The sequence below is a fragment of the Rattus norvegicus genome, chromosome 19 (genome assembly GCF_036323735.1).
Source record: "Rattus norvegicus strain BN/NHsdMcwi chromosome 19, GRCr8, whole genome shotgun sequence".
Classification (NCBI taxonomy): domain Eukaryota; kingdom Metazoa; phylum Chordata; class Mammalia; order Rodentia; family Muridae; genus Rattus; species Rattus norvegicus.
Genome location: NC_086037.1, coordinates 30020301 through 30046638, shown reverse-complemented (window position 1 = coordinate 30046638; position 26338 = coordinate 30020301). Strand labels below are relative to the sequence as shown.

General features: G+C 41.4%; 2 protein-coding genes across 2 annotated transcripts in view; both read right to left on the bottom strand.

The window, feature by feature from the left end:
• Positions 1–145, bottom strand: part of Ces1d (carboxylesterase 1D) — a 38546-nt gene extending 38401 nt beyond the window's left edge. The window contains exon 1 of the mRNA NM_133295.3: positions 43–145. Within this exon, the coding sequence (NP_579829.3) occupies positions 43–94 (52 nt within the window). The 5' untranslated portion in view covers positions 95–145. The remainder of the gene's footprint in view (positions 1–42) is intronic.
• Positions 146–4010: 3865 nt separating this feature from the next.
• The window catches only part of Ces1e (carboxylesterase 1E), a 36456-nt gene continuing 14128 nt past the window's right edge, over positions 4011–26338 (bottom strand). The window contains exons 6-14 of the mRNA NM_031565.3: positions 25731–25835; positions 24908–25012; positions 22865–22903; positions 20902–21042; positions 19438–19518; positions 19054–19201; positions 5650–5781; positions 4724–4796; positions 4011–4351 (exon numbers count right to left, since the gene is read on the bottom strand). Coding sequence (NP_113753.2) covers positions 4180–4351; positions 4724–4796; positions 5650–5781; positions 19054–19201; positions 19438–19518; positions 20902–21042; positions 22865–22903; positions 24908–25012; positions 25731–25835 — 996 coding nt within the window. The 3' untranslated portion in view covers positions 4011–4179. The remainder of the gene's footprint in view (positions 4352–4723; positions 4797–5649; positions 5782–19053; positions 19202–19437; positions 19519–20901; positions 21043–22864; positions 22904–24907; positions 25013–25730; positions 25836–26338) is intronic.

Below are 26338 nucleotides of genomic sequence, written 5' to 3'. Positions count from 1 at the left end.
CATAAAATGTACACACAAACATTGGTTCCCAGAAGAACTTACCCCAAGCTGTGCACGCAGCAAGAAAAAGCCAGACCAGAGGGTAGAGGCGCATTGTGGAAGGACAAGGGTTCTGCGGATCTGTGGGCTATTTGTTCCTTTAGCAAAGCTTCTGTTGTGGACCTGCAGACTCGCCTCCTTAAGTCTTGCTCAACCAGCCCAATTATGTAATTTAAGATGACAGAAAAGCTCTCCCTTCCAAAGAGCTCTCTGGGTGCCAGTTGGGACCTCCAAGCCACGCCCACCAAGAGTTTACCCACTTTTATCTGAACAGTCAGTACCCAATACTCAGATTACAAGTGGCTAGAAACTCATCCAACAGCTTCTTACATAAGCAGTTTTCCCTCCAGCACTCTCACCTCAATTCAATGCTCTTGAACTCTCAAGAGCAGACAGCAGCAGGCAGCTGCCTGCAGTTAGTGGCAAGGGTTGGTCTGGGGTCCTTTTACAAAGATGAACATATTAGAATACCTCTCATTCCCACTCTGCTCAGCTGGGAAGTGAGAACACATTTCTCACAGCCTCTCTGGGACTGGCATTTCCTAGAATCCATATTCTCAAGTTAGGAAGAAACCTCACCACCTACAGACCTTCAGACGATTCTTAAATTATCTTCACAGTATTCCTGTCAAGTGACTTGGCTAGGCAAGGTGCATACTCAGGCTCAAGGAAGTTTACCTCTCAGAGAAAGAACCTTTGGACATAACGTTTATATGGTAAACAAACTCTACTGGCATCTCATAATCCATGAATGTACTTGTGCACTGATTCTTCAAACATTTACCGAAGTACATGGCCTCTCTCTTCGTGGGAATGCACAATGTACAGCAAAGTGGTGTGTCTCTGGAATTGCTGGCTAGCCTGTTCCAACAGTGTAGCCTCTTCATGCTTTTGTGTATGGCTACCTCTTTTCATTCCCCTGTTGTGTATTTGGTTGTTTTACCCAACCACTTATTTTTAAGTTCTCTGGATGCATTACTACATCATTTGCTTCATTTTTAGGAATCTTTAGTTCCTTTAAGATCAAATCTCTTCAACTTATCTATTTTGGAAAAATTTCCATGAGCTGATAAACTAATAAGTATTCTACAGCCCAGGGAGGTACTATTCTGTGAATTTAAGTCCCTTTGATGCATAATTATGTCTTCTTCAAGACATAAGACTGTAGATGGTCATGATAGAGAATTTCCCCCAGAACTACTTTTGTTTTATCTCAGTCCTATATGCTGTATTTCTGTTCTTATTTCACTTAAGGAATTTTACAACCCTCCCTTTCCCCTATTTCTTCAGTGAATCGCTGTTCATTGTGAATTATATTGTTCAGTCTCCATTTCTACAGATTTTTCTTGTTTTTCTGGTTTTATTCCCTTATGAACTAGCACAATGAAAGAAATTATTGTACGTTTTATATTTAGTTTATCAATCCTTTATGTTTGCTAAGACTTCCTTTATTGTTTAAAATATGACCTGTTTGGAGAATATAAGATGATAAAGTGAACTTGGATTCTGCATCTGCTAGATAAAATACTCTGTAAATTTCTGTTAAATCCATGTGACATTTAGGGTAATTTAATTATTCTATTTGATAACCTAAAAATTTGATTGTTAAGAGTATGGTATTGACAAATAATATAAAGTACCTTGGTGTGACTTTAACCAAGCAAGTAAAAGATATGTACAATAAGAACTTCAAGCCTCTGAAGAAAGAAATTGAAGAAGGCCTCAGAAGATGGAAAGATCTCCCATGCTCATGGATTGGCAGGATTAATATAGTAAAAATGGCCATTTTACCAAAAGCGATCTACAGATTCAATGTAATCCCCATCAAAATACCAATCCAATTCTTCAAAGAGTTAGACAGAACAATTTGCAAATTCATCTGGAATAACAAAAAACCCAGGATAGCTAAAACTATCCCCAACAATAAAAGGACTTCAGGGGGAATCACTATCCCTGAATTCAAGCAGTATTACAGAGCAATAGTGATAAAAACTGCAGGGTATTGGTACAGAGACAGACAGATAGACCAATGGAATAGAACTGAAGACCCAGAAATGAACCCACACACTTATGGTCACTTGATTTTTGACAAAGGAGCTTATATTCAAAATATACAAAGAACTCAAGAAGTTAGACCGCAGGGAGACAAATAACCCTATTAAAAATGGGGTTCAGAGCTAAACAAAGAATTCACAGCTGAGGAATGCCGAATGGCTGAGAAACACCTAAAGAAATATTCAACATCTTTAGTCATAAGGGAAATGCAAATCAAAACAACCCTGAGATTTCACCTCACACCAGTGAGAATGGTTAAGATCAAAAACTCAGGTGACAGCAAATGCTGGCAAGGATGCGGAGAAAGAGGAACACTCCTCCATTGTTGGTGGGGTTGCAGACTAGTACAACCATTCTGGAAATCAGTCTGGAGGTTCCTCAGAAAATTGGACATTGAACTACCTGAGGACCCAGCTATACCTGTCTTGGGTATATACCCAAAAGATGTCCCAACATATAAAAAAGACACGTGCTCCACTATGTTCATAGCAGCCTTATTTATAATAGGCAGAAGCTGGAAAGAACCCAGATGCCCTTCAACAGAGGAATGGATACAGAAAATGTGGTACATCTACACAATGGAATATTACTCAGCTATCAAAAACAATGACTTTATGAAATTCATAGGCAAATGGAGGGAACTGGAGAATATCATCCTGAGTGAGGTAACCCAATCACAGAAAAACACACATGGTATGCATTCATTGATAAGTGGCTATTAGCCCAAATGCTTGAATTACCCTAGATGCACAGAACACATGAAACTCAAGACGGATGATCAAAATGCGAATCCTTCACTCTTTCTTTAAATGGGGAACAAGAATACCCTTGGCAGGGAATAGGGAGGCAAAGATTAAAACAGAGGCAGAAGGAACACCCATTCAGAGCCTGCCCCATATGTGGCCCATACATATACAGCCACGAAATTAGACAAGATGGATGAAGCAAAGAAGTGCAGACCGACAGGAGCCGGATGTAGATCTCTCCTGAGAGACACAGCCAGAATACAGCAAATACGTAGGCGAATGCCAACAGCAAACCACTGAACTGAGAACGGGACCCCTGTTGAAGGAATCAGAGAAAGGACTGGAAGAGCTTGAAGGGGCTCGAGACCCCATATGAACAACAATGCCAACCAACCAGAGCTTCCAGGGACTAAGCCACTACCCAAAGACTATACATGGACTGATCCTGGGCTCCAACCTCGTAGGTAGCAATGAATAGCCTAGTAAGAGCACCAGTGGAAGGGGAAGCCCTTGGTCCTGCCAAGACTGAACCCCCAGTGAACGTGATTGTTGGGGGGAGGGCGGTAATGGGGGGAGGATGGGGAGGGGAACACCCATATAGACAGGGAGGGGGAGTGGTTAAGGGGATGTTGGCCTGGAAACCGGGAAAGGGAATAGCATTCGAAATGTAAATAAGAAATACTCAAGTTAATAAAGAAAAAAAGAAAAAAAAAGAGTAGGGTATTGAAACCATCAATCATTGTTGGGTTAGAGCCCATGATATTATTGTGTTGGTGTCCCAACAATCGTTGAATAAGTATTTGTAATCATTGTATTTTGTGGTGCGTTTCTTATGTTTCATGCGTACTCTGAACTTTGCTCATAAACTTGTGACAGATATACATGGAGAAATCAGTTATGTGTGTGATTTCTCCTTGGATCTGTGGTTCTAGGGACCTTATAACTCTCCTATTAGCATTCACTTAACAGTCCACCAAACCCTTTAAAGTAATTTCTTCATGTATTGCTGTCATCGCTCAGAAGCAAATAGAAGGTGAGACAAAATGCCCTCTTCTTTACCCTGTACTTGTCTTTAGATTTCTGGGTAACCATTCCATAGAGTGATTCTCTGCAGAGGCATCTTCCCATGACATCATCTGTCTCTGAGGTACATAGATTCATCTCCGATTATTGATTTATAAAACAAAATTTATTTTTCAGTTTGAGTCCACATGTGCAAATATCCTCTCCCTGGCCTCTGCCCACTCCCACCACACAGTTCTGAAGTCTCCTCAAAGCCTTGGCCAAAACCATCTTCCATGTGAGCTGCCCTGAGGATGAGGCTGGCAGAGCCTCCCGTTCATAGCTCAGTGTGTCCTGCATGCAGTGGCTTCATAGCCAGAAGCTCAGACCAGAAAGCCACTTCTTTTTCTTTTAGCTTCTGGGCTTGTTGAGTGGTGGCTCCAATCTGAAGATAACCTTCCTTTTGGTCATACTCTGGCCAATGGGGCAGGCCCTGTCCATTGGGATTCCTGGGAACAGAATCAATTGGAATTCCTTAAAGCTGTTATACGTTCCATACATTCTTGTGGTATTTATAGGGTTCTCTGGTTTATGTCTTCTAATGACCTCTGCAGTACAAATAGAAAGTAGAAGAAGAAGAAGAAGAAGAAGAAGAAGAAGAAGAAGAAGAAGAAGAAGAAGAGGAGGAGGAGGAGGAGGAGGAGGAGGAGGAGGGGGAGGAGGAAGAGGAGGAGGAGGAGGAGGAGGAGGTCCATTGTCAGAGCCCTGGGTCACGGGGTTGGAGCCAAAGACTTAAATTTTCAAAGTCACCTCTTACTTAAGGGTACCCTATTGTCTCATCTCTCTCATCAACTTGGCTCCATCTGGGTCATCAGACTCACCCATTCCTAGCAAAGTTTGCCCAGAATTTCATCATCATCTTGCTGAGATTGATCTCCTCTTTTGAGGTACCACCTGTGAGGAATAAGAATAATCTTTTTGATTCAGTTCATGGTTCATGAGCTAATGAGCACAGTATCACTCAAGAGCTTATTAAAAGAGTGAAGTTTGGACTTTTACACCAAAGCTGTAGAATCAAATTTTTCATTGCTAGAGGATTGTGCTTAGCTGGTGTATACTTTCTGTTTGAGAATAACTGATCTACCACAGAGCAGGCATGCAGTACATTCTGTTGTGATCATCCATGTACAATTCTAGTCTACTTGACATGGAAATGCCACAGATGAAGAATTCTGTGGATCACAAGGTCAATGGGATTGCTGTGCCTTGTATCTTTTCTTATTCCCCATAACCCACAATTAGATATGAAGTGGATCACAGTCATGAATTATAGCAACTACTGAAAGTTGAGCTATTGAAGACATTCTGAAAGGTTTTCTTTAAATGTTATATTATTAATTACAATATAGTTAAAATAGCATGTAGACAGGTATGCCTACAGGCAGACTGATGCACATGACATCTGACTCATAGTCAGAAATAGCTTGACCTCATCCTCATTCACATTATGAATGGGGAACGAAGCATCAGTGGCATTCTTGTTTTCAAATGGGACACTCAGGTGACCCATTTCTCTTGGTGCATTACTGATCAGGATCTTGATGCAGAATATTGCTGGCTTCCCAGGAGTATGTCTTTTGTATGCTGGAGTGGGAGAAAATCTGGAAACCTGAGAGTTGAGCTCATCCCTGTCCCACTGAGTTGAGAAATGAACATCAAGAGAGGAGGAGAAATTTGTTCGAGGCCACAGAAGCCTTGGAACCCACAGCTCCTAGCTGCAAGCTCAAAGGCAGTAAGACACCATTACCTCTTAAAATTGGAGCACCAAAGACAGAGTAGATTTCGTCTCCATGATCTCCTACCACCGTACTTGGTTTCATTTTTGATGAGAAGCTTGGGCGATATTGAAACTCGTACATGTATGTGCGGGCTCCAGCATCTGAGAAAACACAGATTCACATACCATTCAAATTGCCAGACACAAACTCGAATGGTATCAAGGCCTTGATAATGCAGGAGACCTCTGAGCATCAGTCCAAACAGAGAAACAAGTCAACAAAAGCTTCCTGATGTGCTTAGCACTGTGCAGTTAGCAGAAGGAAATAGTGATGCTCATGTGAGGGAAAGGATTTATGAACACACTGCACCCAGTAAGCACACTGATTGTTCATCGACAACCTACTAATGTTCATCGATTTCAAGATCTGCACCTTGCTGGGTGTCCTCCGTTCAGACCTGTTTTAAGCATACTTGGTGGTTTTTTCCCCCACCTATTCAGAGAAATGTGAGGCCCTTCCAAGATATTCCTAAATGCAAATACACGCAAACTTGGAGCACTGGTCACTTTTGTCTCAGGAGTACAATGTTGGACAAGGCTGTCCTTCATAAATAAGAGAATAACAGCTTCCTCAGACAAATCAAATCTTATGAAGCTCACCACTCTAAAACTTCTTATTTAAGCACAAAGATAGAGATGGATAACATGAGACAAACGACAACACAAAAGTCAATGATACGGAACAGAGAACAATATTCAGAATATCTAGATGACTGTGGTGATGAACAGAGTTGATGATGAAGAGTTACCTTGGTAGTAGTGTCTGTTCACAATAGTAAAATCCTAGCTAAGCCAGCATCCTAGACCAGAGCATCTACATGTTAGAGGATCTGAAACACCAGAGATGAAGGGTGTGATAAAATCATAAAGGGGCTTCAATACAATAGCACTGTCAGTGATGGCTCATTCAGATAGAAAATTCCTAAGGAAACATGTCTTGATCAGTATTTATCAAGAATCAATTTAATGTCATTGTATGTAATATTCCACCCAACAATACATACTATTTTCAAGCACTCACAGAACATTCTCTAGGACAGATCCTATGTGATACTCAGCTAATACAAGAAGGCTGGATTTGGAGAAGGCATCCTTTCTGATCACAATGGCTTGAAATCAGACATGAATGCCAGGAACAATTTTAGACAACTGACAGACTCTTGGAAAGAAACATGGTCCTGAGCCACTAATATGTCTGTAATGAAACTAAGTGAAACAGGGATGGAAGGTTGCTCACTGGGGAAGAGCTTGCCACACAAATGTGAGCATGAGTATCTGGATACCCGATATGCATGTCAATATAGCCTGCCTGTGGCATTATAGACCGGTGTAATCCTAGCATGCTGGAGGCATAGATGCGGATCTCTGGAGCACTCTGACTAGTTAGACCAGCTCAACTATCGAGTTGTGAGTTCAAGCTAGAGGACCAATTTCAGGATACAAGGTAGAGAGCAACAGAGGTCTGGTATTCTCTCTCTCTCTCTCTCTCTCTCTCTCTCTCTCTCTCTCTCTCTCTGTCTCTCTCTTACACACACACACACACACACACACACACACACACACACACACACACCCCTTAAAGAACAAAGTAAGCCAAAGGATAGCAGAGAGAAGAAATAATCATGATTGAAAAAAGCAAGGAACTGTAGAACTGACTCAGCAGTTAGGTGTACTGGCTTCTCCTTTAGAGGGCCTGGATTCAATTCTCAGCATCCAATTCTCAGCTCCCACATGGAGCCTCAAAACAACCATGGACCCTAGGCACACACACAGCGCACCGGCATGCATGAAGACAAAACTCTAACATAAAACTAACTAAATAAGTTTTTTTAGTGAGTTCTGAAACTACAAGAAAAGGTAAGAGTCAAGAAAATCAAGTTTCATTTTTCTTTTTCTTTTTTAAGAAAAGCCAAACTAACAAACTTAGTTGAACTAAGAAAAAGAGAAAATGTACACAAAGGAAAGACTTGGTGTTCTACAAGATGCCAGGGAAGTAAAGCGGAGTCTAAGAGACTACGACAGACTCTTTTATATACAGAATATCAATAACCTAAGAAAAACATACTATGTTGTCCATCCAATATAGTCTCCCATGAATGAAGTGAGGACTTGAGAGTTGGCTTAGTAGAAAGGAGGAATAATGTTCTTTCTCAGGATCTGAGTCATCAACACACACATGGGGCAGCTCCAAAAGATTCCATACAGTCTTCTGACCGTTGTACATGCACATGTATGTGCACGCATGCACACACACACACACACACAGAGAGAGAGAGAGAAAGAGAGAGAGAGAGAGAGAAAGAGAGAGAGAGAAAGAGACACACACACAGACACACAGACACACAGACACACAGACACACACACACACTACAAATAGATCAAATCAGTGATAACATTAACCTCCTCTCAGTGAACACTCCATGTTCTGATGACGTCCCAGATGAGTCACCCTAATCTCTTAGAGAAAAAAGTGGTATCAGTCCAAATATTCTCCTTAAATTTCTTTAAAAAATCAAGGAAATAGGAATAGTTCCAGGGAAGCATTACCTTCAAAATACAATAATAGAAACATTATAAGAAAAATGGATTATACTTTCTATAAGTATACATGCAGAAGCACTCAAGAACATGCTAGTAAGTGAAGTGTAAGGGCAGATCTAATCCAGCTTCATGCAGTAATATTTACCACTGAGATATGAAAAGAGAGTCATTACAGACTGGTGTACAGAAACCAGGTGGCCATCTTAATTAAGACCACCCTGGTCTACACAGTGAGTTCTGGGCCAGCCTACTTAGTAAGGCCCTGTCTAAAAAGTAAAAACAAAAGAGAGAAAATATCCACATTACACAAAGTGTCCTGCCAATTTTGTGCAATTCCTATCAAAATTCCAGTATCGATATTCACAGATATAGAAAAAATATTTCTAAATTCATATGAAATCACATTGCTGAGAGTAAGTGTGGACACACACACAAATGTACACATTTGTGCACGTACTAAAGGCAATCATGAGTAATAAGAAAAATGCTTAATGTCTTATCCAGTATTTCATGATGTACTAAAACTCACATAATTAGAATAATAAATTGCGGCTGCCGCTGCAGAGAGCCCCTGGGCAGCACCCCACGAGCGAACCTGAGCCTCGGGACCACAGGTAAGACCAAAATTTCTGCTGCAAGAAAGCTGCCTGGTGAGCTTGGGCCACACGGAAGCAGAATTTCTCTAGGACCGGGCACGTTCTGTGTTTACCGGAAGTCCCACACCCGCGGATCCCGGCCCGCAGCAGCTCTCTGCTCCCAGACCCGGTGAGAGAGAGACCCAACCGCCTGGTCAGGTGGGCACTCCTGAGGCTGCAGAGCGGAAGAGACCACCAACACTGCTCACCCCTGCCCACATCCCTGGCCCAAGAGGAAACTGTATAAGGCCTCTGGGCTCCCGTGGGGGAGGGCCCAGGAGCGGCAGGACCCCTGCCTGAGACACCACCGGAACCTGAAAGAAACAGACCGGATAAACAGTTCTCTGCACCCAAATCCCGTGGTAGGGAGAGCTAAACCTTCAGAGAGGCAGACAAGCCTGGGAAACAAGAAGAGACTGCTCCCTGCACACACATCTCGGACGCCAGAGGAAAAAGCCAAAACCATCTGGAACCCTGATGCACTGAAGCTCCCGGAAGGGGCGGCACAGGTCTTCCTGATTGCTGCCTCTGCAGAGAGCCCGTGGGCAGCACCCCATGAGTGAACTTGAGCCTCGGGACCACAGGTAGGACCAAATTTTCTGCTGCAAGAAAGCTGCCTGGTGAACTCAAGATACAGGCCCACAGGAACAGCTGAAGACCTGTAGAGAGGAAAAACTACACGCCCGAAAGCAGAACACTCTGTCCCCATAACTGACTGAAAGAGAGGAAAACAGGTCTACAGCACTCCTGACACACAGGCTTATAGGACAGTCTAGCAACTGTCAGAAATAGCAGAACAAAGTAACACTAGAGATAATCTGATGGCGAGAGGCAAGCGCAGGAACACAAGCAACAGAATCCAAGACTACATGGCATCATCGGAGCCCAATTCTCCCACGAAAGCAAACACGGAATATCCAAACACACCAGAAAAGCAAGATCTAGTTTCAAAATCATATTTGATCATGATGCTGGAGGACTTCAAGAAAGACATGAAGAACTCCCTTAGAGAACAAGTAGAAGCCTACAGAGAGGAATCGCAAAAATCCCTGAAAGAATTCCAGGAAAACATAAATAAACAAGTAGAAGCCCATAGAGAGGAGACACAAAAATCCCTGAAAGAATTCCAGGAAAACACAATCAAACAGTTGAAGGAATTAAAAATGGAAATAGAAGCAATCAAGAAAGAACACATGGAAACAACCCTGGATATAGAAAACCAAAAGAAGAGACAAGGAGCTGTAGATACAAGCTTCACCAACAGAATACAAGAGATGGAAGAGAGAATCTCAGGAGCAGAAGATTCCATAGAAATCATTGACTCGACTGTCAAAGATAATGTAAAGCGGAAAAAGCTACTGGTCCAAAACATACAGGAAATCCAGGACTCAATGAGAAGATCAAACCTAAGGATAATAGGTATAGAAGAGAGTGAAGACTCCCAGCTCAAAGGACCAGTAAATATCTTCAACAAAATCATAGAAGAAAACTTCCCTAACCTAAAAAAAGAGATACCCATAGACATACAAGAAGCCTACAGAACTCCAAATAGATTGGACCAGAAAAGAAACACCTCCCGTCACATAATAGTCAAAACACCAAACGCACAAAATAAAGAAAGAATATTAAAAGCAGTAAGGGAAAAAGGTCAAGTAACATATAAAGGGAGACCTATCAGAATCACACCAGACTTCTCGCCAGAAACTATGAAGGCCAGAAGATCCTGGACTGATGTCATACAGACCCTAAGAGAACACAAATGCCAGCCCAGGTTACTGTATCCAGCAAAACTCTCAATTAACATTGATGGAGAAACCAAGATATTCCATGACAAAACCAAATTTACACAATATCTTTCTACAAATCCAGCACTACAAAGGATAATAAATGGTAAAGCCCAACATAAGGAGGCAAGCTATACCCTAGAAGAAGCAAGAAACTAATCGTCTTGGCAACAAAACAAAGAGAATGAAAGCACACAAACATAACCTCACATCCAAATATGAATATAAAGGGAAACAATAATCACTATTCCTTAATATCTCTCAATATCAATGGCCTCAACTCCCCAATAAAAAGACATAGATTAACAAACTGGATACGCAAGGAGGACCCTGCATTCTGCTGCCTACAGGAAACACACCTCAGAGACAAAGACAGACACTACCTCAGAGTGAAAGGCTGGAAAACAACTTTCCAAGCAAATGGTCAGAAGAAGCAAGCTGGAGTAGCCATTCTAATATCAAATAAAATCAATTTCCAACTAAAAGTCATCAAAAAAGATAAGGAAGGACACTTCATATTCATCAAAGGAAAAATCCACCAAGATGAACTCTCAATCCTAAATATCTATGCCCCAAATACAAGGGCACCTACATACGTAAAAGAAACCTTACTAAAGCTCAAAACACACATTGCACCTCACACAATAATAGTGGGAGATTTCAACACCCCACTCTCATCAATGGACAGATCATGGAAACAGAAATTAAACAGTGATGTCGACAGACTAAGAGAAGTCATGAGCCAAATGGACTTAACGGATATTTATAGAACATTCTATCCTAAAGCAAAAGGATATACCTTCTTCTCAGCTCCTCATGGTACTTTCTCCAAAATTGACCATATAATTGGTCAAAAAACGGGCCTCAACAGGTACAGAAAGATAGAAATAATCCCATGCATGCTATCGGACCACCACGGCCTAAAACTGGTCTTCAATAACAATAAGGGAAGAATGCCCACATATACGTGGAAATTGAACAATGCTCTACTCAATGATAACCTGGTCAAGGAAGAAATAAAGAAAGAAATTAAAAACTTTTTAGAATTTAATGAAAATGAAGATACAACATACTCAAACTTATGGGACACAATGAAAGCTGTGCTAAGAGGAAAACTCATAGCGCTGAGTGCCTGCAGAAAGAAACAGGAAAGAGCATATGTCAGCAGCTTGACAGCACACCTAAAAGCTCTAGAACAAAAAGAAGCAAATACACCCAGGAGGAGTAGAAGGCAGGAAATAATCAAACTCAGAGCTGAAATCAACCAAGTAGAAACAAAAAGGACCATAGAAAGAATCAACAGAACCAAAAGTTGGTTCTTTGAGAAAATCAACAAGATAGATAAACCCTTAGCCAGACTAACGAGAGGACACAGAGAGTGCGTCCAAATTAACAAAATCAGAAATGAAAAGGGAGACATAACTACAGATTCAGAGGAAATTCAAAAAATCATCAGATCTTACTATAAAAACCTATATTCAACAAAATTTGAAAATCTTCAGGAAATGGACAATTTCCTAGACAGATACCAGGTATCGAAGTTAAATCAGGAACAGATAAACCAGTTAAACAACCCCATAACTCCTAAGGAAATAGAAGCAGTCATTAAAGGTCTCCCAACCAAAAAGAGCCCAGGTCCAGACGGGTTTAGTGCAGAATTCTATCAAACCTTCATAGAAGACCTCATACCAATATTATCCAAACTATTCCACAAAATTGAAACAGATGGAGCCCTACCGAATTCCTTCTACGAAGCCACAATTACTCTTATACCTAAACCACACAAAGACACAACAAAGAAAGAGAACTTCAGACCAATTTCCCTTATGAATATCGACGCAAAAATACTCAATAAAATTCTGGCAAACCGAATTCAAGAGCACATCAAAACAATCATCCACCATGATCAAGTAGGCTTCATCCCAGGCATGCAGGGATGGTTTAATATACGGAAAACCATCAACGTGAACCATTATATAAACAAACTGAAAGAACAGAACCACATGATCATTTCATTAGATGCTGAGAAAGCATTTGACAAAATTCAACACCCCTTCATGATAAAAGTCCTGGAAAGAATAGGAATTCAAGGCCCATACCTAAACATAGTAAAAGCCATATACAGCAAACCAGTTGCTAACATTAAACTAAATGGAGAGAAACTTGAAGCAATCCCACTAAAATCAGGGACTAGACAAGGCTGCCCACTCTCTCCCTACTTATTCAATATAGTTCTTGAAGTTCTAGCCAGAGCAATCAGACAACAAAAGGAGATCAAGGGGATACAGATCGGAAAAGAAGAAGTCAAAATATCACTATTTGCAGATGACATGATAGTATATTTAAGTGATCCCAAAAGTTCCACCAGAGAACTACTAAAGCTGATAAACAACTTCAGCAAAGTGGCTGGGTATAAAATTAACTCAAATAAATCAGTTGCCTTCCTCTATACAAAAGAGAAACAAGCCGAGAAAGAAATTAGGGAAACGACACCCTTCATAATAGACCCAAATAATATAAAGTACCTCGGTGTGACTTTAACCAAGCAAGTAAAAGATCTGTACAATAAGAACTTCAAGACACTGAGGAAAGAAATTGAAGAAGACCTCAGAAGATGGAAAGATCTCCCATGCTCATGGATTGGCAGGATTAATATAGTAAAAATGGCCATTTTACCAAAAGCAATCTACAGATTCAATGCAATCCCCATCAAAATACCAATCCAATTCTTCAAAGAGTTAGACAGAACAATTTGCAAATTCATCTGGAATAACAAAAAACCCAGGATAGCTAAAGCTATCCTCAACAATAAAAGGACTTCAGGGGGAATCACTATCCCTGAACTCAAGCAGTATTACAGAGCAATAGTGATAAAAACTGCATGGTATTGGTACAGAGACAGACAGATAGACCAATGGAATAGAATTGAAGACCCAGAAATGAACCCACACACCTATGGTCACTTGATTTTTGACAAAGGAGCCAAAACCATCCAATGGAAAAAAGATAGCATTTTCAGCAAATGGTGCTGGTTCAACTGGAGGGCAACATGTAGAAGAATGCAGATCGATCCATGCTTATCACCCTGTACAAAGCTTAAGTCCAAGTGGATCAAGGACCTCCACATCAAACCAGACACACTCAAACTAATAGAAGAAAAACTAGGGAAGCATCTGGAACACATGGGCACTGGAAAAAATTTCCTGAACAAAACACCAATGGCTTATGCTCTAAGATCAAGAATCGACAAATGGGATCTCATAAAACTGCAAAGCTTCTGTAAGGCAAAGGACACTGTGGTTAGGACTAAACGGCAACCAACAGATTGGGAAAAGATCTTTACCAATCCTACAACAGATAGAGGCCTTATATCCAAAATATACAAAGAACTCAAGAAGTTAGACTGCAGGGAAACAAATAACCCTATTAAAAAATGGGGTTCAGAGCTAAACAAAGAATTCACAGCTGAGGAATGCCGAATGGCTGAGAAACACCTAAAGAAATGTTCAACATCTTTAGTCATAAGGGAAATGCAAATCAAAACAACCCTGAGATTTCACCTCACACCAGTGAGAATGGCTAAGATCAAAAACTCAGGTGACAGCAGATGCTGGCGAGGATGTGGAGAAAGAGGAACACTCCTCCATTGTTGGTGGGATTGCAGACTGGTAAAACCATTCTGGAAATCAGTCTGGAGGTTCCTCAGAAAATTGGACATTGAACTGCCTGAGGATCCAGCTATACCTCTCTTGGGCATATACCCAAAAGATGCCTCAACATATAAAAGAGACACGTGCTCCACTATGTTCATCGCAGCCTTATTTATAATAGCCAGAAACTGGAAAGCACCCAGATGCCCTTCAACAGAGGAATGGATACAGAAAATGTGGTACATCTACACAATGGAATATTACTCAGCTATCAAAAACAACGAGTTTATGAAATTCGTAGGCAAATGGTTGGAACTGGAAAATATCATCCTGAGTGAGCTAACCCAATCACAGAAAGACATACATGGTATGCACTCATTGATAAGTGGCTATTAGCCCAAATGCTTGAATTACCCTAGATCCCTAGAACAAACGAAACTCAAGATGGATGATCAAAATGTGAATGCTTCACTCCTTCTTTAAATGAGGAAAAAGAATACCCTTGGCAGGGAAGGGAGAGGCAAAGATTAAAACAGAGACCGAAGGAACACCCATTCAGAGCCTGCCCCACATGTGGCCCATACATATACAGCCACCCAATTAGACAAGATGGATGAAGCAAAGAAGTGCAGACCGACAGGAGCCGGATGTAGATCTCTCCTGAGAGACACAGCCAGAATACAGCAAATACAGAGGCGAATGCCAGCAGCAAACCACTGAACTGAGAATAGGTCCCCTATTGAAGGAATCAGAGAAAGAACTGGAAGAGCTTGAAGGGGCTCGAGACCCCAAAAGTGCAACAATGCCAAGCAATCAGAGCTTCCAGGGACTAAGCCACTACCTAAAGACTATACATGGACTGACCCTGGACTCTGACCCCATAGGTAGCAATGAATATCCTAGTAAGAGCACCAGTGGAAGGGGAAGCCCTGGGTCCTGCTAAGACTGAACCCCCAGTGAACTAGTCTATGGGGGGAGGGCGGCAATGGGGGGAGGGTTGGGAGGGGAACACCCATAAGGAAGGGGAGGGGGGAGGGGGATGTTTGCCCGGAAACCGGGAAAGGGAATAACACTCGAAATGTATATAAGAAATACTCATGTTAATAAAAAAAAAAAAGAAAAAAAATTAAAAAAAAATTAAAAAAAAAAGAATAATAAATTGCAAAAACAACAATAAAATGTAGACACAATGAACATTCGAACCCTAAATGGAGCCCAAAATGAACTCAAGAACACAGGTAATTGTGGTTAGAATATGGCACAACTTTTCATTTCATGAGAGAAAATTGTGTTTGATGTATCTTTCACCTAGAATAAGCATAGTGTATATGATGGGGTCCCCATCGTTGCTGTACATTCCAAAAACAAAGAACACGCAATTAGAAAAAGAAAGTCACTTTAATAATCACTGTTCAGAAAAGTGGATTGCCACATGCAGACGTGTTAACTGGACACTTATTTTGCATGGCTTATAAAAGAAAAAAATAGAAAATTGGATTATAAGTTTAATTCACAATGGAAAACTAAGGCAACTATAAGAAAACATAGAGAGAAAAAACCTGTATGGCATTGGTTAGAACATGGCTCTCTTGGCTTGCTCCCCAAAGTGGAGACAACCCAGGCAAAAACTGTAAAATAAAATAGATATCCCATTGCAAAAATTATTCACAGGAGGGAAAAATAATGAATAATCCTTGTCTGAGTATGTGCATGCATAAGTATGTGTGTGTGTGTGTGCATGCATGTGTGTGTGTGCATGAGTGTGTGTGTGAGTGTTTGCGCACACACATATGTGCAAGGTGGGACATATTTTCAAATGATACATGCCATAGAGAATCACTTTGTGAAGTATCTCAAGAATCTGAAGAATTCAACAGCAAGAAAAAAAGCAACAAACAACCCATTTATTTGGGTAAGGATCCAGAGCAGAGTAGGGGATGAGAGGCACACCTATGATTGTAACACTTGGGGCACGAAGGCAGGAGGATGCCTTGGATTTGTCTAAATAGAGAGACCTTATCTCACAAGTGAAAAAAAATAGTAAGGACCTGAGCATACATTTTTTAAAAGAGGGATAATAGTAAAAATGGACGAGAGATCAATAAAACAATTAACATCTATGATCATTGATATACTGCGAATTAGAACCACACTGAGCAGTCAATGTATTTTATGAAAAGGTATTAGCAACAAATAGTGTTGACAAGGGTGAAGAAACAAGGAAACTCGCTTACACAATATGTGTGGTACGAAACACGAGGACAGTGCTTAAAAGTGTGTTAAAATGGAATCGTCATGTCAGAGATTAATCCCAGTTCTGGCATTTACACCCCAGATTTGAAACCACCATGCTGGAAATATATCTGATCCGTGATTACACCACTCGCCGAAGTCAGGTTACGGATTTTACTGTGTACCACTAATAGATGAGTACACAAAGACAGTGTGTCATAGTGTCGATGGGATCAGGCATGCCTTTAAAAAGGAAGATGCACAGTCATTGTGACAAAACATATAAAGATGGAGAATTATGTGTTAAGTGGAGTAAGTCAGATCTACATGGACAAGTATAGACATTACTATGCACATGTGATCTACAAGAAAGAGCACAAAACATCAAAGAAGAAAGGGTCAGTGTGTAGATTGTCATGAAATCACAATCATTCTGTTCACCTTTAACCTTTTTTATTAGAGTTGCCTATTTGTCTTTTGTATTGGGCTGGGCAGACCACGTTGCATTTGTGGTCATAGAACAACCATGTGAGTCTCAGGGACTGAACCCAGGTCATCAGGCTTGGCAGCAAGAACCTTTATCTGCTGAACCATCTCACTCACTCCCCGTTTCAGTTTTGAGTTACATTCTCCAATATGGTAAACACTGAGGATAAAGAGTATTTAAAAATGTTGAGAGGAAATGTTTTCATGAAATACAAAATTTGCTGTGGTAGTGAATTTATAGTAATTGTTTTGCATTGACTCATAAACTGCAATTCAGTATTTATATTATTTACATGATTAAACATTTTTATTATTGTATTACACACACACACACACACACACACACACATGTAGGGATGGATGGATGTAGCTGTCAATACTACTTCATAGGCTCATTCTCTGTCTCTCTCCTCATTATAGTACTGTGTTCATCCCTTTTCTTCTCACACACAACTGGAGAAACTGAAGTAGCAGCAGGAAATTCACACAGCTACTTTAAATCATGGGTGCAAATAGAAAATGTAAACCTCCTAGGAGGGCTGGATAGATGGCTCAGTGGTTAAAAGGACTTTTTTCTCTTCTAGAGGATCCAGGTTTGGTTCCCATGACTTTTTCTGGCGTCTGGTAAAACCAGCATAAACAGGACATATACATGGAGATAGATAGAGAGAGAGAGAGAGAGACTTGGACATGAATATATTATGTAAATATGTATCAATTATTAATCCCCAGTAATGATCAACATCATTAATTAATACCAGCACTGACATTAGCTATCATTAATTAATATTAATTAATAATGATTAGTATTATGGCAATATTAATTATTGCCTGTGGATATTTATTAATATCAATTATTATCAGTTGCTACTAATTAACATTAATTAATTTCAATGTATCAATAATATATAATATACATGTTAATAAATTATAATAATATCATTATAAATAAAATATAAAATTAAATCTTTAAAAAATTCCCCCAGAAAGTTAGAGTTGCAATTGGATAATCAAAAGCTGGGCGTGAAGGAGGGTTCCACAAATGGCAACTCTGGAGGTCCTCATCCCTGGGGTGAGCTTATTATCCCAAGATTCACACCCATGCCCAGCACTTGGTCACATAGGAACGATGTGACAGCCCTCAGCCTGAACACAGTGGCACATTAAGATGGACGGAAGCTTGGGGGTTGGGGATTTAGCTCAGCGGTAGAGCGCTTGCCTAGCAAGCGCAAAGCCCTGGGTTCGATCCCCAGCTCCGAAAAGAAAAAAAAAAAAAGAAAAAAAAAAAGATGGACGGAAGCTGGCCAAGAACACAGGGAGTGTCTACATTCCTACCCTACAAGGGTCTTCTCCCTCATCAACCTCCTTGGTCATAAACAGCCTTCCTGATGCTGCACCTCTGCCCTCTGTTAATGCTCTAAAACTTGTTCTGACCTCAATCTCCTCTAAAACCCCGTTCAGTAATTGGCCTCTAAACCCGTACACCAGCCTAACTTCCTATAAGGAACCTGTGACAGATGCTCTTGATGACACTTGTTCCTGTTCACATCCTGGCTCCTGTTCATTTCCACCATCTGTCACTCTATAACCAGGGGCTCTTTGTCTGGTTACTACACACTGTTCTGCTCACCCACACAGCAGCCCAGCAGAAATAGCCACCATTTGGATCAGGTTTACCCTAACGGTAAGGGGGTAAGGGGTCACTGGTAGATTAAATACTCTACTCAGTCACTACTCAGGTGCGATCGCCTGCTGGTTTCCCAGCACTCCCCAGCCCCAGGTCTAGTGAATATAGGCTTAACTAGGTACCAGCCTCTGTGCCTTCCTCTGTCACTGCCTCCTGTACCAACTCATATTTTCTGGGATCAACTCCCTTTACTCCGTTGCATTTCAATGAGATCCACAGATAATATTGGCACAAATCAAAGAGGACAATATCAAGATGCTTGATGTTGGCAGTTGCACATTTGCAAATGTTTGGGTATAAGCCAGTCACAGAGCAAAGGGGTAAAATAAGTGTCCTTTTGTCTAATCTTAGGGGCTTACCTCTATGTCCACGGGAGACAATCACTGATGGGACACCGAAGATCACATCCCCAATCAATTCCAGAAGTTGGTCTTTATTTCTGTCTGGGTCATCTGTGTGTCTTAAATACTTCTCAACGGCCACTGGAATTGCTTCTTCAGGAAGGTTCTAGAATGAATGATAAAAGTGACAACATGACTTGTAGGACTCCTCTGGCTCATTCATTGACTATAAATCTCTTGAGTCCTGAACAAATCCTGCATAGTGATGTGGGAACATCAGATAAGAGAGAACAGAGAGAACACTTCATTCTTTTCCTGACATTCTGTAGGTTAATAACTTGGGGCGAGTTCTCAGCTTTTCTTTGATTTACAGCCAGTTGCCATAGTCCCCAGGGTGCTTACAAGAAGAAAAGAAGACTTCTTCAAGAGCGATGTGGCTGTCATCGGGTCCAATTTCATATCAGAGGGTGGATAGTTCATCATCTATTTAAAAACATGGTTAGCATTTATTTTAAAATAGTCATTATCAGTCACAGACCAAACAGGCAAACTACAGCAAAGCAAATACAGATATTAGTTTGGTAATGGCTACTTTGGAGCTTTAAAACAATTGGGGAAACAGATTTACTGATACAGAAATCTAGTCATGAAATGTGATACTCTAAATATGTGTGTTGATCAGACCATGGGGCACAACGACCCTCAAAGCAGAGAGGAAACAAAACCTCACAGATGTGAGAAAGAGAAAGCAAACGCCATCCATTTCATTCTTTGCTATCTACAAAACCCTTCTGCAGTGAGAGCTGTGGAACTCTCAGCCTGTCTCAGTCCTATACAGAGACTTGGCCTAATTCCAGCATAGCTACTAGCACCTGAAAGCCACATGAAGAAAGATACTGGCCTCTCTACAATGACTGTGCTGGAAGTTTGCTGTGTTCAGAAATTAATCTCTAGCTAAGACATGGTATAGGTAGACAGTCACCAACACCTGCTCTAGACAGACTACAGAATACTTGGAGTTAGCCTCACCTCTCTGCCTATGGCAACCTCACATCCAGCCAAAGACCCAAACGCTTGAGAATAAATATGGTTCCTCTTTTAGTAACTCTCTAAAATGTAAATACACAGGGCGGCAATTCTTCTCCATCGTGGTGTCCTTACTTCATCTTGACCTTCTGTCACAAAGTGTTTCTCCTGCAGAAGAGTTTTGAATAAGAAATCTAATGTCTAGCTATTGAGACTCTCCACTCACTCCACAGTTCCTCTCCAAGCTTCTCCAGCCTTGAAATACCTGGGACTTGAGTCCAAGTCATGTTTGAGCTTCTTCCTCTTGCTTCCCTACTACTGAATGAAACCAGCTTTACTCTTGAACCTAATGTCTGGCTTTTGTTATTATCTTTGTAAAGAAAAATCCCTTCTTTCCCTTTAACAGGGCATTCTAACTCATGATGAAGTGTCTTTGAATCTTTCAGTGATATGAAATGAGAACATATGTGGAGATTTATGGCAAATGTGTCCAAGTTCATGGTGGAAGCTGTGCTTCCCATCAGACTCCTCTGAACTTCCAGCCCTTTCCCATTTAGAGACACCCATGTTTGTCTGATTGCCTGGATCTTATTTTTGTAGGCCTTCTCAGCCTGCACATTCTGAGCACCTAAGTTTAATGGAGTGACAAGCTGTTCATAGAGATAAGATTCCCAGGACTGGACCATCCAGGCTTAAAGGTTAGTCAGGCAGAAAATGTCCCCCTGGAAGTATGTGTGACAAGAGACAGATGCCCTAGGCACAAGCAGAGGTCCAGGAAGAACGTGTTGGAGGAGTAACGGGTAGGGGATGGTCTTATCAAAGAGATCTGTTCATGCTCACTGTTGGCAGAATCCAGCCAAACTCTTGCTTGTTGATTCCCACGATGTAGGGCACAGTGTTGAAGTCCTTCTCAGCCAGGATCTCCTCAGGCATCTTTGGCAGCACCACTCCATCAAGCACAGTGGGAACAAACGGATAGCTCTGAGGAAGAGAACAATATCGTGTCAGGGATAAGCCATCTCCCTTTCTGATCTTCTAAGCAAGAAGACAAAATAGACACTGTGGCTTGGGTAAGGGCTGTGGGACTTAGGGTACTAAGAAGGAGATAAGAGTGTCTGTGCCCCTAAGGCCTGATTTCGGGTACCTCAGTAGTAAGTGGAGGGTAACAAGGAAGAAGAGGGGTCTTAGCTGAAATTAAGTGTATATTATTGTAGAATATGGAGTTACATCTGTAGTAGATTATACTGTTTAGGGTGATTCTTTCCATTCCTGATAGTAATACTTGTGAGGTTGACACAAATTCTGCATCAGTGACTCCTGAGCCACTGCTGCTAGAGACTTACTGAGCGAGGCTCCTGGGAAGTTGCTCCCAACATTCTCATCCTCCTCCTATTCTATGTGGGTTCCAGTTTTAAAAACGTGTGTAATATAATAAATTTATTACAAGTAACCAACATGTAAAACTTATTTATAATAAAACTCCAGATTAATAGGATTTGGCATTTCCCCAACAATGGATAACGTAAGAATAAATTTCCCTGGGCTCAGATTCACAATCATGAAGGCTATGAATCTTTAAAAGTCTGTGACTTTTAAATGCATTGTCTCATGAATCCACTAATTTACCTAATTTCCAATCTCTTCCTGTTGTTTTTTACACACTAAAGGTATCACATGACTACTCTTCAGCATGGTTCCTGGAGAGCCAGTCAATTCTCTTTTTCTTTGGGGTGTAGTGTCATGTTGAGTCCTCAACACTGACTTCAAGGTCAAAGGCACCAGAGCTCAGGCCTGGCAGAAGCCCATTTATCACTCTGGTTTTCTCCCCAAGGTGACAGATCAGCATCACTATGTTCTAGCGCATCTTAAGCAGAGGAATATGTTAAAGTATACGAGCATTGAGAAGTGGTAGTAAATAGCCCACTGGTGGATACATGTGATTAGCGATGATGAGACAAGAAGTTAAAGCTCGACTGCAAATGGGATGCTATCTCCACAGACTCCCACTTGGCTCCCAACTCTCACTGCCACCCCTCCCAACCAATTTAATTGTAATCCATAGAAAACATATGTCATTACATCTTTTTTTATTCCGCTACTTGCCTCCCCTACTAGAAGAGAAGTCTCCAAAATAGCAGAAGATTATATGCACCTCACCGCCATGTTCCAGCTGGTAAATCAGCTCCAGACACAAAGTGAGTCCTTAGTAAATCATTCTTAGGTGACTGAGAGAGTCTCGTTTTACTCTTTAAGGAAGTTCTGGGATCCACGAAGAGTTAAACACAGAGGACAGAGGATAGCTGGTGCTAGCTGGGTATTAAACAGGCAGAAGGCAGGAGAAGAAGGCGATGGTAGACTTTCTTAGGTCATGGGAGAATGAAAGTCCAGGCTACTCCCTGAACAGCTCATCAACTGTTCCTTTGACAAAACCCTTAGTAGCATATCTGTAACATGATCGTGGAGCATTCTAGTGAAGCCTGTCCCTGCAGGCTCCTTTTGGGAATGAGGAATAGGAATGAGAAGGGGAGACCAGGAGAAGGGGAGAAAGGGACGAATAAGCCCAGTGTACAGAGTTGTTGACCAGAGCTCTCTACAGAGTTGGGGGTAAGTTCAATTCCAGTCTACAATCCTTCTGCCTATGCTAACTGACAAGTGAATGAGTGATTTCTCCTCTCTTGGCCTCCATAGTTCACACACAGGGATAACCAGAACCCCACAAACAGAAGTCTTATTCATAGTCATTTGGAGGGAAAGCACTGTTAAAACTAAAGAGGAATCTAATCCGGAAGGCGGTAATCCTCACCTGCCTGGAGTCTCCGTGCAAATCCAGCGAAAAAAGATTCTGTGAAGATAAAACAGAGGTTGTGTTAGGAAGCCATCCTGGTGCAAAGTTGATTCTCTGAGTTGGGTTTAGGGTGTGAGTGCTCTTTTCTTTCTGATTCCTACAGTGTTCTCTGCCTATGTGCACTGTGTGTATGTGTGTGTGTTGGGGGGGTAGAGTCAGGGTCATTGGAGCTCTGGAAAGTCACCTTCTATGGGTACCTGTCCTTCTCTTCATCTTTCCACCTGAGTGTTCTCCTACAACCCCCCATGGTTTCTCTGCAGAAACAGTGAACACAATATGATTGTATGTGGGGCATACGGGGACTTGAAGGGAGATTGTGAGATGGACTGGGGCAGCCTGGAGTGGCAGGAGATAATACTTGCCCAGCCCTCACTTGCCTCTTCCTTATTCTGATGTCATAAGTCTAGGTAACTACAGGTGCCATGGGGCTATACCTCCAAATATGAGTAACAGCTCAAAAATACCTACAAGATAGCATAGAGTTTATGCCAAATGCATTAATAACATTTGGAGAAAATTGGCTTCCAAAGAGATGCCATATAGATCTTTAGTGTTGCTGTTTCCAGCCTTTCAGGGAACAAAACCCCTGCATAGAGAAGTCAGCCAGAAATAATAGTCAACGCAGGGATAGAGAATGGCAAATGCTAAGCATGATCTCAGTTCCTGGATAGCTATATCCTGAGCCCTCTCTGCTCCTGAATGCCTTAGGTCTTAGTTACTGGAAGGCTCAGTCACAACGCATACCTGAAGCGAATGCTCTAGTCTTGTGTTTGAAAACTCCAATAACCATGCTCACTGAAATTTTCTAGTGCACACATTTCTGTGTTTCATATTTACCTTGTTCAGTGTGATTACAAAGGGAAGAGTTATCACATCCCTACATCTTCTGTTTTTCAGACATGTGTCCTGTGGGGTTCCTTATGATGACCAACTGCCAAAAGCATCAGTCAGCCCTCAAATGTCACCTCTGAGTAAGATCTCTTGGATAGCTGTAATGATGTGACTCCTCTCTTGCTGCCAGTACCCTGGACTACTCGCCGCTGACCCTACATATCCTGGGGGGTTGGACATGAAGTGGTGTGGAGTCAAAACAGTGGAAAATGCTGCAGCAAGCTCATTTGAACACTGCTGCAAGCTCCTTTAATAGCCTCCACCTGCGCTCCATTGTTCCCAAGAAAGTGTCTCTTCTGAACAGCAATTTCCAATTGGCTGGCATTGTCTGTGCCAGCAATCCTTGGTTTCTGCAGCAGTCCTCAATTAGCTTCTCCTGCTGGAGGTGCTTTTGTGGCTGCACGGCCCCCAGCATTTACATAGTGGTGGTCCTACCATTCCTGCTACACTCTCTGTATTCGCCATATACTTAACCCATTTAATATATATCTGTTTTTCTCTTTGAACTATTTTGGTAAACAGAAACTATTCAGTCTATTCTGAATCTCCTACCCTGACACCATGCTCCCTCAAATTATCTTCATTGGATTTATGGAATTGGGCAATATACAAACTGTTGATGGGCTGGAAAGATATTGACAACTGTTTAAAGTATTGGGTAAAAAGTTACTGATACTGACTGAATGATTCATAGATTGCGGGCAAATTGAAAGTGACAAGTTATGATATATCTATATAGATCAATGTACTCTCTTACATGAATTGGATGGAAGGATGGATCTATGGAAGATAAGAAATGGTCAGGCAGTTAATTGTCTTTGAATCTGTAGAAGTAGTCTCTGGAAACATGAAAAAGTAGGTAGTAACTTATAATTTAGGTAGCTTCTACATCAGCCAAGTGAAACTTGATTAATGAAAAAACAACACTGATGGTTTTTCATTATAAGAGAGAGAAACAATCTCAGTAATACAGAAGGCAGCCACTGTTGCCAAAAGGCAAAAGAATGCCCTGAATAGTTTCTCCAAAACAGCAGAAGAGATGAGGTGAAGAAGTCTGAGGTAAAATACAAGGTTGTGGAGCACTGGGACAGGCCAACCAACTTCACCTACCAATTTTAGTGTGGTCTCCAAGAGCTCTTCCTCTGTCTTCTGGCGAAGGCAGTGAACCATGGCAGCTGAAGTTGTGCTTTTACAACCAGATACAACAGCAATTTTCTTCAACAGATCACAGGCCACAGCAAAGGTCAAGAGTAGTATTTATACCTCTGTAAATACAGCCTAGAGTTCTATTCAATCCTCACTTTCTACTGATGGTATACGGTTGCCCCAGATTCTCAATATGAACAAGTAGGTGTGGGTTCTGAGCTCCTCAGAGTGTTGCCTTTGTTGGTTATTGGAATTTGATACAGACTATTTAAATATTTGCATCTTTATAATTTGTAGAAGCAGGTGGGTCTTGCTGAGTTCTAGGCCAGCCTGGTCTATAGAGTGAATTCTAGGGCAGCCAGGGTTACATAGTGAGACCCTCTCTTAAAACAGAAAACTAATTTATTAAGTGGGCATAATATTGTGCATGTGAATGTGTTAAGAGAAGCCATGTCCAGTGTGGTAAGGAAAAAGAACCAAGAGTTCTACTTCTGGTGTAGAGCTATTTCCTCCATGCTCTGGCCAAGTGTCTTTTGCCACCCACATATGAATTGTATCTTTTATATGAAGAAAAATAACATGTGATGTTTTCAGCTGACACACCAAAACTTGTACTCAGTGGTCAAGTGTCTAAGGAACATGATTCATGCAAAATCACTTCAGAACATGCACTGCTTGACCCAAAACAGGCTAAAGCAATTGAAAATGTCAGCTGTGTCCCATAACAAGAGAGATTTGTGAGGAGAGAAGACAAAAGGGCATAGAAACTGCCCAGAGTAGAATTTACCTCAGCCAAGGGCCTGGTGTTCTTCTTGACCAGGCCTGCAGTGAGGGCCACGCCACTTTCGGAAATGGCCTTGTGAAAGAGATTCTTGGCCAAGGGAGACAACACCTGTCAGAGATAAGTAGAGGAGTCTTTATGCTCACAGTGACTCACGGGATTCTGTGGGACCAGCATTTGGACCACCTTAAGGACCAGTGTGAAGCTTCCCCACTTGGTTCTGCTGGCTCCTGGCCACTGCAGGATTGCCTCGGTGGCTCTACAGGGCAGCCAGCAACAAATTTTACCTGATCCTGTAGCTGAACTTCATTTGGACAGCCCTCTGGAAACACTCATAGACAACTTCCAAAGAGAGTCAGAAGAAGGAAAAACTGATAGGAAGTCCATTTCAACAGACAGGGGTTCACACACAGAGTACCAAGGCAGAGAAAGCAGATTACCAAGCAAATAGTAACTGCAAACAGGCAGGCATAGCTACCCTTGTAGCTGATGAAGTATATTTTAAACCAATGCTAATTATAAGAGATAGGGAACACTACATATTAATAAAGGAAGAAGAATTCATCTAGAAGGTACCACAATTAAAAGCAAACATTTGGAGCCTCTTAATTTCA